General features: G+C 49.5%; 1 protein-coding gene across 1 annotated transcript in view; it reads left to right on the top strand.

Annotated features, from left to right (window-relative positions):
• Nucleotides 1–12,888, top strand: part of LAMA5 (laminin subunit alpha 5) — a 146,020-nt gene that overhangs the window by 68,727 nt on the left and 64,405 nt on the right. The window contains exons 12-19 of the mRNA XM_066586920.1: nucleotides 5,471–5,611; nucleotides 5,790–5,927; nucleotides 6,174–6,308; nucleotides 7,040–7,174; nucleotides 7,520–7,657; nucleotides 8,957–9,009; nucleotides 10,535–10,634; nucleotides 10,728–10,777. Of these exons, the coding sequence (XP_066443017.1) occupies nucleotides 5,471–5,611; nucleotides 5,790–5,927; nucleotides 6,174–6,308; nucleotides 7,040–7,174; nucleotides 7,520–7,657; nucleotides 8,957–9,009; nucleotides 10,535–10,634; nucleotides 10,728–10,777 (890 nt within the window). The remainder of the gene's footprint in view (nucleotides 1–5,470; nucleotides 5,612–5,789; nucleotides 5,928–6,173; nucleotides 6,309–7,039; nucleotides 7,175–7,519; nucleotides 7,658–8,956; nucleotides 9,010–10,534; nucleotides 10,635–10,727; nucleotides 10,778–12,888) is intronic.

Below are 12,888 nucleotides of genomic sequence, written 5' to 3'. Positions count from 1 at the left end.
TTATCCTCAGTCCATCGAATGTCACGTTATTACAAAGTATACACTGCAGGATCCGCTCGCGAGAAAGTGAAAATTACGTGCACGTTCCCCCTTGGAAAAGCTTATCTTGGAAGGTCGCATTGATATCTCTGCTTAATGTCAGTGAATGGAAATTACATTTAGCAGTAGTGCTGAGCAAAGTGAAACAGTCAAACCCTGTTTTAGGTCAAACTTCGCTAAAGGTTCGTTTTGGCTAATCCAACTAACATAATAATATTTCTCCTTCTTTTTCTTTCTTAATTTTTTTTCCTTCCTTCTTTTTTTCCCCCTTTTCCTTATTTTTTCCTTCTTTTTCCCTCTTCTTTATTTTTCTTCCTTCTTTTTTCTCCTTCCTTTTCTTTCTTCTTCTTTATCCTTCCTTTTTTCCTTCTTCGTTTTTCTCCTTTTTTTGCTCCTTCTTCCTTGTTTTTCATTCTTCTTTATCCTTCTTTTTCTTCCTTTTTGCCCTTCTCTTTTCTTTTTCTTCCTTTTTGTCCTTCTCTTTTCTTTTTCTTCTTTTTTTCCTCCTCCCTTTTCCTTCTTCTTTTTTCTCCTTCCTTTTCTTTTTTCTTCTTTATCCTTCTTTTTCTTCTTTTTTGCTCCTTCTTCCTTGTTTTTCATTCTTCTTCATTAACATTCTTTTTCTTCCTTTTTGTCCTTCTCTTTTCTTTTTCTTCCTTTTTGTCCTTCTCTTTTCTTTTTCTTCTTTTCTTCCTCCTCCCTTTTCCTTCTTCTTTTTTCTTTCTTTTTCTCCCATTAACTTTGTCTTAAAACAGCTCAAAGTACTTCAGTATGCGGCTTGAAGGAAGCGTTATGTTGGCGCACCTCTCCAGGGAAAGATTGTAGGGAAATGGCATAAAATATCCAACTTCTCTTTTATTTAGTCATTCAAAACCAACAATAAAAATACGCTTTTTTTGGGTTAAACCCCTTCATTAGTCACGCTGCGCGGAACATTACTGATCTGGGTGGGCGGATGGCATGTACCCAAAAGACAGGGCAGAAACACAACAAGCAGGGAGGCCCGAGACAGTGACACAGTGGGGGAGCAGCACGACTGATGAAGACGTTCACCCCAAAACGCATATTTTTTATTGCCGGTCTGAATTGGCTAAATAAAAGGGAAATCAGATATTTTATCCTCTTGCCTCACAACTTTTCACTGAGGAGTTGCACCAACACACCAAACTTTTCAACCCATATATCTAGTCTCCCTACCTAGTGGGCAGTACCACCACCATTTGTTCACCTAGGTTCACCTGGTTGGCAGTACCTCTAACAGTTGTTCATCTAGGTCAGTGATGGCGAACCTTTTAGAGACCGAGTGCCCAAACTGCAACCTAAAACCCACTTATTTATCGCAAAGTGCCAACACGTCAGGGGGCGGGGCTTATCACGACATATGATTTTACCCCTGTCGTTCTAAAAAGGACAGGGCCGCTTCAAAATAGACAGCGTGCAGATTTTGACTGCTTTTTGGATGCAGAAATACTGCAGAATGTCCTCAGGGGAAATTTCTGTGGAAAATTCTGCAGCATTTCCGCATCCAAAAAGTAGTCAAAATCTGCACGCTGTCTATTTTAAAGCGGCCCTGCCCATGTCCGCCACATGTAAACATTCCCCACCACACAGCAGCCCCAGCGGTAATAGTGACACCCCCCCAGCAGCCCCAGCGGTAATAGTGACCCCCACCGCACAGCGGCCCTTAGCGGTAATAGTGACCCCCCCTAGACTGATAATAGTGACCCCCCACCACACAGCAGCCTTAGCGGTAATAGTGACCCCCACCCCCAGCGGTAATAGTGACACCCCCCAGCACCCCCAGTGATAATAGTGACCCCCACCCAGCAGTAATAGTGACCCCCCACGCTGCAGCAATAATAGTAACCCCCACCCCACAGCGGCTCCAGCGGTGATAGTGACCCCCACCCCACAGCAACTCCAGCGGTGATAGTGACCCCCACCCCACAGCGGCCCTAGCGGTAATCGTGTCCCCCACCCCACAGCGATAATAGTGACCCCCCCCCCAGCGGCCCCCAGTGCATTAGGGACACCCCCCAGCGGCCCCCAGTGTATTAGGGACACCCCCCAGCGGCCCCCCAAGTGCATTAGAGACGCCCCCAGTGCAGTAGTGACACCCCCCCCCAGTACATTAGGGACACCCCCTAGCGGCCCCCAGTGCATTAGGGACACCCCCCAGCGGCCCCCAGTGCATTAGGGACACCCCCCAGCGGCCCCCCAAGTGCATTAGAGACGCCCCCCAGTGCAGTAGTGACACCCCCCCCCCCCCAGTACATTAGGGACACCCCCTAGCGGCCCCCCAGTGAATTAGGGACACCCCCCAGCGGCCCCCAGTGCATTAGGGACACCCCCCAGCGGCCCCCCAAGTGCATTAGAGACGCCCCCCAGTGCAGTAGTGACACCCCCCCCCAGTACATTAGGGACACCCCCTAGCGGCCCCCCAGTGAATTAGGGACACCCCCCCAGCGGCCCCCCCGTGCATTAGTGACACCCCACAGTGCGCCTCCCGAGACCCACATACTTACCTCCTCCTCCTGTAAGCTCAGCTCCTCTTCTGGTCAGCGATGGTCCCGGCATGCATATTAACTTTTTCTTCCCCACTTCTGCCTCAATAGGTAATTCCCAGCAACCTGATTGGTTGTTTGGTGAATCAGCCAAACCAAGCAACCAATCAGGTTGCTGGGAATTGCTGATTGCTGCAGAAGTGGGGAAGAAAGTGTTAATATGCTCCCGGCACACATTCTGACACACACGCTGCTGGACACCGCCCCCTCCCGGCGGAACCAAGTAGTAGGAGACGTCGGGGCAGGGGGGAGGGGGATTCCAGCTGCAGACTGAAGTCAGTGTGTGCCGGGATCAGCGCGGCGAGCAGTGCCGTTTGTGAATGCCGGCGGGGGAGCCGCGGCCCCTGCTGGTATTCACAAGTGGTGAGCGGCCGATGTGGCGCGTGCCAGCAGGGAAGGCTCTGCGTGCCGCCTCTGGCACGCGTGTCATAGGTTCGCCACCACTGATCTAGGTTCACCTGGTTGGCAGTACCTCCACCAGTTGTTCACCTAGGTTCACCCGGTTGGCAGTACCTCTACCAGTTGTTCATCTAGGTTCACCTGGTTGGCAGTATCTCCACCACGTATTTTCAGTAGCCCTTCTTATGGTTTTGGCCCCAGGCTCACACCTGTGACTTGGGCCTTTGGCACTGCTCAGGGGTGTGCTCCACCCTTCTCTTTCCATCTTCATCTACAAAAGTACGTAGATACACTCCCAGGTGACCTTCCGGTGTTATACATGGCTTTTATGGCTCTTAGACAGTGTTATACACCAGTTTTCCTTCACCATCGGTGAAGTTCTGGTTCGGTTTGAATTAATTCAAACCAGCCCAAAATGTTTGCCTAATTTTGGCAAACCGGGCAAACTAAACTTTTGAAAAGTTCGCTAATCACTATTTAGAGGTTCAGAAACCTGTGCTGACCTACTCCAATTCACCAAGCTCAGTTAAGGCCTTAGTCAGACGGGCGTTTTTTCGCGCGATTTGCGGATCGCATGACGGATGCGTATCCGCAAATCGTGTGACCGGTGCGCGCAAGTCGCCCGCAAATCGCCCGAAAATCTGCTCCTAGCCGTGTTTCATTAGAAACGGGCCGGAGCTGTCCAGCACATTGCATTCAATGGAGACGGCAATAGAGCCGCCTCCATTGAAAGCAATGCGCTGCGGGCGAGCCCGGGATGAATTGTCGGGAAGGGCTTAAATATATAAGCCCTTCCCTGCAATGCATCCTAAAATGTGTAAAAATAAAAAAAAATTGTATACTCACCTTCTCCCGGCAGCCGGAGCTCCGCGCGGCCGTCCTGCAGTGGGTGTGAAGGGGGTGTGAGTCAGACTTGCCCCCTGATTGGCTCAGCGCTGAGCCAATCAGAGGCATGTCTCACTCACACCCATTCATGAATTCATGAATGGATGTGAGTCAGACCTGCCCCTGATTGGCTCAGCGCTGAGAGGCAGCAGTCACTCACCCATTCATGAATTCATGAATGGGTGTGTGAGTGAAACCGGCCTCTGATTGGTCAGGGCTGTGACCAATCAGAGGCAGATCATTCAGCAGGCGGGGATTTTAAAGCCCCGCCGGCTGAATAGTGCCAAGAAGCAGTTCAGGAGAACTGACAGCGGCCGCGGCTGGACTCCGGCTGCAGCGGAAAGGTGAGTATACAATTTTTTTTTATTTTAACACATTTTAGGATGAATTGCAGGGAAGGGCTTATATATTTAACCCCTTCCCGACAATTCACCCCGCGCACGCCGGCAGCCCATTGCTTTCAATGGAGCGGCTGTATTGCCGCTCCATTGAATTCAATGAGCAAACATCGTTCTTCTCTGCCACAGCTGTTCCAGCTGTGGCAGAGAAGAATGATTTGTCTTCTATATGTTCTCAATGGGGTCTGCGCTGCTGCCGCCGGCCCCATTGAGCGCATATACAGAAGAGAACAGGAATCGCAGATCGCAGATAGGTGCGATCTGCGATTTCTGTTCTATAATTTATCGGACGAGCGCATAAAAAGCGCTCATGTGTCCGATACCATTGCAAAGCAATGGTTTTATAAAATCGCCGGACGCATGCGCATGCGCAAATCGCGGCTAAAAACGCCCGTCTGACTAAGGCCTTAGGGTGTAACTTTTTGCATATGGGATATATCAGCTACTGTGAGGATCTCAGATGCCAATCAATGTGGCTTTCTAGCATTACTATGTGAGTTCTGCTTTGTGCAGGAGCCCCGCTATAGGATGCTGCTCTGCTGACGTGAAAGTAGTTATGCTGCTGTATGCAACGCACAGTTTATATGACCCCCCTGACTTTGCTAGGGGGTCCTATGAAGTCTGAGCCAGGTTTCCATATGTCCAAGTTTCCGGCACTTTTTCCTTCTGACATTTCATTACAACTGATGTTAAAGCTGACCCCAAAGTATTTTATCGCATCAGTTTTTGATGCCGATGCCTCCCAGCACCGGACAGAAAACCATTGCATGCAACGAACTATGAATGCCGAACCGATGCACAAAGTGTACCAAAATGTCATCAGTTGTTTCTGCCTCCAGCAAAAAACAGTGTCTGATGTATGGGACCCCAGCCTTGCTTATGCCCCTCCGGCTGAGGGCACTCTATACTCTATAAACTCAGTAATGCTGCAGATCCAATGTTACCGGTAAGGATGATGGCTTCTACCAGCACTGTTACATTGTAACAGACGCTCTGCAATACTTTTTGGCAAAGTCCGGAGCCTCTGAACACAGTTTTCAGCGGTATCAACCAACTGTGCCCCTTGGCACGACCAAAGCTTCATTCCTATACCAGTGCAGTATGATAGGTGGTAGAGGCAGGTTGTATAATGGGCAGCAGCACAGACCGTGCAGCGAGTGACAGAGCCACTTCTTCCTCTTCCAGCCTGTGATTGCAACGTAGTTGGAACAGAAGGAAACGCCTGTCGCCGAGACTCCTCTACCGGCACTTGTATCTGCAAAGACAACTTCCAGGGAGAGGCTTGCGACACGTGTGCCCCCGGCTACTACAGTGCCACCTGTCAAGGTGAGTCTGCCAGTATGGTGCCAGCCTTTGTGCATATACTGTAGACCCTCACTATGAGAGGTACAGAATCTCCGCAGCTTCCCTAATACTCTGCTCCCCCTCCCCGTTTCCTGTCCTTCTGTGTTTTCCATGTTTTTCCCTTCGGTTTTGAATGACTCTTTGCTCCTCTGACCCACAGAGTGCCAGTGCTCCGGACCCGGCGTGTACGATGGCAGCTGCGATAAGGACAGCGGGCAGTGTGCATGTCGGGACGGCTTTGAGGGAACCTTCTGTGACAGATGTACTCCCAGATATTTCAACTATCCTCTGTGCCAGTGTGAGTCCTGCGTTTTATATGCAGAGGGACCATAAATTGTATAAACACTTCTGGGATGAACGTCTGGGACACTATGGACTTCCTGCCTTTGATTGGTCCCATAATCCTGATTTTAAGTGTTTTGGTAACATCTGGCAGTGAAAGAGTCTGCATAAAGGAAAACCTAATTGGGGGTGTCAGTATTGTTGCCACCTAGTGGCTGCATAAGTCACTGCAATGCTTATGTTTCCCCATGTCTTTCGCCAGTGTGTGGCTGCAGCCATGTGGGCACTTTACCCGAGGGCTGTGATGAGAGGGGGCGCTGTTACTGTAAGCCAGAATACGACGGTCCTAGATGTGAGCAGTGCTCCGCGGGATATCACTCCTACCCCTACTGCCAAGGTATGATCCATCTACTCTGCAACAAGTGGATTTCTACTTTTAGAATCGGCTTGACATTTAGTTAATGCCAAAATAAACAGTCTGCATATTCTATGTACAGTTCCTTAATCCGGCATCAATGGGACCTGGTAGTAGCCGGATTATCCAATATTCCAGTCTATCGGATGGTCATAGGAAGGTAGAGAGGATGGGGAGCCTTGAGGAAGAAGCATATAATAGCAGACACTGAACCAGTGGGAGATGTTGGAGGTTGTGAGCTCAAATAAGGGAAAGGTTAACTCATAGAGATGAGCGAGCATACTCGCTAAGGGCAATTGCTCGAGCGAGCATTGTCCTTAGCGAGTACCTGCCCGCTCGGAAGAAAAGGTTCGGGTGCCAGCATGGGGGAGCGGTGAGTAGCGGCAGTCAGCAGGGGGGAGAGAGGGAGAGAGAGATCTCCCCTCCGTTCCTCCCCGCTCTCCCCCGCAGCCCCCTGGCCGCCGCCGGCACACGAATCTTTTGTCTCGAGCGGGCAGGTACTCGCTAAGGGCAATGCTCGCTCGAGCAATTGCCCTTAGCGAGTATGCTTGCTCATCACTATAAACTCAAGCTGAACTTTTGCTGTTAGATATGCGGCCCCCACTTGGAGCCCCTTATGGATTGTGAAGGGGAATTACACATTTAGGGTTAACAAACTACTTATTTTTCCATTTTGAGACCAGTTTCTTACTTTACTGCATTTTTTTCCTTAGTTTGTTCATGTGATCATCGGGGGGCGCTAGACAACAACTGCAACCCGACCGGACACTGCCATTGTCACCCCAGTTATGCAGGACTCACCTGCAACCAGTGTGCCCCTGGATACTATGGCTTCCCTACCTGCACACGTGAGTCTTCAGCGCACCTATTGCTACTGGTCACTAGAGGAAGCTCATGGGCTTTCCACATGGGAAATCTGGGCCAAAATTCATGGGAAGGGTAACTAGACTGGAAGGGATCCCATGATTTGGAACTGACCCACTAATCCCACCAAGCTCTTACGGAGCTCCGAGGAAGGGGATCACTGGCTCTCATTGAAGAACTAATTGGCATACTTTTTCCCATGAAGCATTGCCTGAAAATAAATCTCCATGTACCCGCTGGGTCTCTTCAATGAGAACCAGCTCCCCTGGTTGGGTAAGTAGTGCCGGATGGCTGCAGGTTGGTTCACCTTCCATCTTTTCTTCTTGCAGCTTGCCATTGCTCCAGGGAGGGCTCCCTCCACAGCATATGCGACCCCCAGAGTGGACAGTGCCGGTGTCGCCCTGGGGTCACCGGGCTCAGATGTGACTCCTGTGCCAGTGGAACATATGGATTTCCAAACTGTGAAGGTAATGAAGGAGGGGGACAGGGTCTGACTTACCTCCTTAGTGACCACCCTATTGTGTTTTTACGTCCTGCTGTTGTAGGACGCGTATGGAGGGAGATAGCGACGCTATCTCCCTCTATACATCGCAGGTTATTACAGCGGACACCTGTGGGCAGCAGCCCCATTCGGCCGTGCTGCTGATCAGGACTGTTAACCCTTTAAATGCTGCTGTCAATTCTGACAGCGGCATTTAAATCTCCTGAACGATGTTCGGGGGTCCCATACGGCCTCCCCGCAGTGAGATCGGGGGAGCTGTGCTGGTGTCATGGCAGCTGGGGGCCTTCTGAAAGGCACCCCTCGGGAATGGCTTGATAGGCTGCCTGTCAGAATGCAGTATGATGTAATGCTATGGCATTACATCATACTGCATAAGCTATCCAAGCATCGCTAGTTGTTGTCCCCCAGGAGGACCTAAAGAAAAAGTAAAAAATAAGAACAATAAAGTTTTATTAATTATGTAAAAAAAAAGTTATAAAAGTTAAAAAAAAAACCTTCTGCCATATTTAAAATAAAAAATGTAAATAATAAAGCAAAAATACATATTTGGGATCGCTGCGTCCGTAAAAGTCCGTTCTATCAAAGTAACAAATTATTTACTGCACAAAGTAAACGTCGTCCGGAAAAAAAAGCCAGAAATGCGCTTTTTTTTGGTCACCCTGTTGCCAAGAAAAAATCTTATAAAAAATGATTAAAAAGTCCTACGTATTCTAGAATGCTACTAACGGAAGCAACAGGACGTACCGCACAAAATGAGCCCTCACACCAGTATATAGATGGAAAAATGAAAAGGTTATTGTGCGCAGAAGATGGAGACAGAAAAAAATTAAATATCTTTAAAAAAAGTACAAGTATTATAGCAAAAAAAACCAAGACGCACTGAAAGATGGCAGAATGTTGGTTTTTTTTCCATTTCTCTCCACTTAGAATTTTGTAAAAGTTTTTCAGTACATTATACGGGACATTAAATAGAACCAGTGAAAACTACAACTCGTCCCGCAAAAAACAAGCCCTCATACAGCGATGTAGATGGATAAATAAAGGAGTTACGATTTTTTAAAAGGGGGGAGGAAAAAAGGAAAATGGAAAAAAGCAAAAACGTGTGGTCACTAGGGGGTTAAAGTACACTTAAGGCAAAACTGATGAACTGTAGTGCAGGGCCCGAGGGGCGACACGGAGGTTTGCTGCACATATTGAGTTCAGTAATAAAACAGTATGTAGATGATGGAGTATCGGATGTTCTACTTCTATTTTCCTCTTTTAGTGGGACCCTGTAATCCGGCCGGATCTACTTCCTTCAGCGTTGATCCTCCAGAGGTAGGTTTAGCTGATGACTCTTAAAGGGGTATTCCCAACTCATTCATAGGATATGCCATAAAAGTCTTGATAGATGCGGGTCTTACCTCTCTGACCCCCACCTGTCTCTAGTTGCCCTCAGCTTGGCTATATGAGTTGACTAGGGGGCTTATGGATTATGGAAAAAGCCAAGCAGGCTTCGCTATGCTGTTTTTGTAAGACCCATAGAAGTCAATGGAGTATTTTGCAAACAATGTAGCACAGTGGGTTACGCTGCTTCTGGAAGTCCTGGAGACAGTGTAGCACCTTGTGCTACATTGTAACATAACAACCATTGACTTCTCTAGAAGTTATGGAAACAGCATAACCCAACTGCGCTGGGTGTCTCCTTCCACCACTTACAGAACGGTGTTCCCATTGCCGCCTTGTTTGGTTGAACTGGGAATACCTCTTTAACCCCTTAACGCTACAGGATGTAAGTTTACATCCTGGGTGATTGCTACTTGATACAACTGGGCGTGAGCTTACACCCTGTGGACGGCACAGGTTCAGAGGTGAGCCCATGCCATCTCAGAGCAGGAGCGGGCTGTGACTGATAGCCGGCCTCCCATTGCGATGGCTCTTAACCCCTTACATGCCATGAACAATGTACATCGCAGCATGTAAAGGGTTCAAAGAGGAAGCACGCTCCCTCTGGGACATCATTTGCACTCCTCAGTATACTGGTGTCCCGGTTTGCCATTGCCTAGGATCGCTATTGTAAGTGATAAGGCGTTGCAGTACAGAAGTCCTGCAATGCAATATCATAGCGATCATATCTGTTATGGTTCAAGTCCCCTACAGGGACATAAAAAGAGTAAACTTAGTTTAAAGTTCTCGTGAATGAAGTATTACATGGTGTCAACTGAAATGATTGGACTCTCTTCGCCTGGCACAGAAGTGTTGGGTTCTCCATCATTTCATAGTTACATGTGTGTTTTGGAAGACTTCATGGAGTTGTATGGATGGGGGGCTTTTCTTTCCCGAGGGGGCTAATGCACTTTAATAGCTTTTGTCAGTCTTATAGACTGGGAGCCATACTGGGAATGGGATGAGGAAGTAAACGGTTCATTAGTTGAACTTGCTGAGAACCCGAGACCATGCTGAGCTTGCAGTAGTGTAGCGGTGACGTGTGGGTGAAGACACGAGGAGCAGGACAAAGCGGGGTCCGCAGCGGGGTCACAGCTGTTTTCCTGGAGCAAACATTCGGAATGCACTCAGTCCCTGGCATCGGGTGACATGTGGCATTGAGCGGAGAAGGAGATAACACGGGCAGAGATGGGGATGATGTCAGCATTACCGGCAGCCAAAGGGTTACCAGTCAGACACTGGTCCTTTAAAGGTGCGGGGAGGGCAAAGCTGTGCCATGGGAGGAGAGAAGCGGGCTTGAAGGTTGGGTGGCCGTCTCCTCTCTTATAATACCAGTATGCTCATTCCCCTATGGACTAGTATGTGGAGCCCCCTATGGATTTTTCATGGCCTCATCCTGTTTTCTCGTATCCTTCAGGGCTCCTGTGAGTGCAAGGAAAATGTGGAGGGCACAGCCTGCGACAAGTGCAAACCCTTATACTGGGGTCTCTCCTCCGAACACCCCGAAGGCTGCAAACGTAAGAAGCCTGTTCCCATTATCATCCCAACCCCCCGCAAATACTACATATAGCCGTCAATACTCAGACCAACTCTCTTTATGCCTCCTGCAGGATGTGAGTGTGGCTCCGGGACAATAAATGGAGTTGGAGAGTGTCAGCAGGTAGGAAAAGCTTTTATATTACCTATTCATATCACATACTGTCTCTTCGGAATCTTATTGACTGTCTTTTTTCAGCTTTGCACCCAACCAAATGCTAAATTATACCCACTGAGCAATCTAACAGTGCCACCTAGTGGTCACAAGATCCAGAAGTGCATAATAGAACATCCGCTTTTAAAATATGGTTTTGATGTAGAATTTCTCAGACTTGGGTTTGGAAGTATTCTTGTTTCCTTGTAGAGATTGAAAACCCCTCCTGACTTCATCCTGATCACATATAGGGCTTGTGGCTGCTCTGATACAATGCAACAAGCCCTGCAGCTGTGTCTGCAGCATATCATAGGGTCAGTATAGTTAGGCTACTATTACATGAGTGCTAGCGTTGGCCTGATAATTGCTGGGCTGAACCTACAAGCTCAGGTGCAGCCCAGCAATCAGCTCTCTTACATGGTGCTTCTGTATTAGCAGTCTTTGAGCACTTCTACACCAGTGCTAGCGCTCACGTATTCTCGGCAATTGCCAAGTGGCACCTGTAAGCACATTGTACCTGTCATTGTACCTCATACAACTACTATGGTTGACCGAATGTTGTATGCGATAGCCCTCCAGACCATAACACCAACAGGGGGCAGTGTGTCGCTCCACAGCAAAGCCAGGATTGAGGCGCTCACCCCGAGGTCTCCAGACATGAACACGGCCGTCGTCAGCACCCAAACTTAACCTGGATTAGTCGCTGAAGACAACCCGCTTCCCATCTGTAGCGTTCAGTTTTATCATTCACGACACCACTGTAATGGGCGCCGTGAGACCAAATGTCCCTTAGCCATCTGTGCCAGGAAATGTTTCTGACAGACACAGATGGCGCCCCCTGTATCTGGATGGTGGACAACGAAACAGTTGGAGCTGCTAGTGCTTGTTGGTGGATCAGACAATCTTCTCCACTGGTGGTCTGTCCTGGGGTCCTGAGCCCGGCCACCTTGTGTGCCCTCACACATCCACTGGTCCCAACACCCCCTAACAGTCTGGTCAGACGCTCCTCTCTACTGGTGGTCTGTAGGGGGCGTCCTGAGCCAGATCACCTTGTGTGCCCTAACACATCCACTAGTCCCAACACCTCCTAACAGTCTGGTCAGACGCTCCTCTCTACTGGTGGTCTGTAGGGTGCATCCTGAGCCCGGTCACCTTGTGTGCCCTCGCACATCCACTGGTCCCAACACCGCCTAACAGTCTGGTCAGACGCTCCTCTCTACTGGTGGTCTGTAGGGGGCGTCCTGAGCCCGGCCACCTTGTGTGCCCTCACACATCCACTGGTCCTAACACCTCCTAACAGTCTGGTCAGACGCTCCTCTCTACTGGTGCTCTGTAGGGGGCGTCCTGAGCCCGGTCACCTTGTGTGCCCTCACACATCCACTGGTCCCAACACCTCCTAACAGTCTGGTCAGATGGTCCTCTCTACTGGTGGTCTGTAGGGGGCGTCCTGAGCCCGGTCACCTTGTGTTCCCTCACACATCCACTGGTCCCGACGCCCCCTAACAGTCTGGCCAGATGGTCCTCTCTACTGGTGGTCTGTAGGGGGTCCTGAGCTCGGTCACCTTGTGTGCCCTCACACATCCACTGGTCCTAAAGCCCCCTAACAGTCTGGTCAGATGCTCCTCTCTACTGGTGGTCTGTAGGGGGCGTCCTGAGCCTGTTCACCTTGTGTGCCCCCATCCATTGGTCCCAACATCCCCTAACAGTCTGGTCAGACACTCCTCTCTACTGGTGGTCTGTAGGTGGCGTCCTGAGCCTGTTCACCTTGTGTGCCCCCATCCATTGGTCCCAACATCCCCTAACAGTCTGGTCAGACGCTCCTCTCTACTGGTGGTCTGTTAGGGGGTCCTGAGCCCAGTCACCTTGTGCGCCCTCACACATCCACTGGTCCCAACACCCCTTAACAGTCTGGTCATAATAGCCCGGTGGGGGACAATTCATGGATATGACCCTCCAGCTTCTCACATCCCAATAATGCGCCCCCTCTGGTAATGGGGTGAAACCTCTTCTCTGCGTCATAGAGGCATCTAGTGGCCAACAAGCTCTACAGAAGCGGAAGAAGAGGTCACTACACACAAGGA

Source organism: Eleutherodactylus coqui, chromosome 13 (genome assembly GCF_035609145.1).
Source record: "Eleutherodactylus coqui strain aEleCoq1 chromosome 13, aEleCoq1.hap1, whole genome shotgun sequence".
NCBI classification, from domain to species: domain Eukaryota; kingdom Metazoa; phylum Chordata; class Amphibia; order Anura; family Eleutherodactylidae; genus Eleutherodactylus; species Eleutherodactylus coqui.
This window is presented reverse-complemented; position numbering and strand designations above follow the sequence as displayed.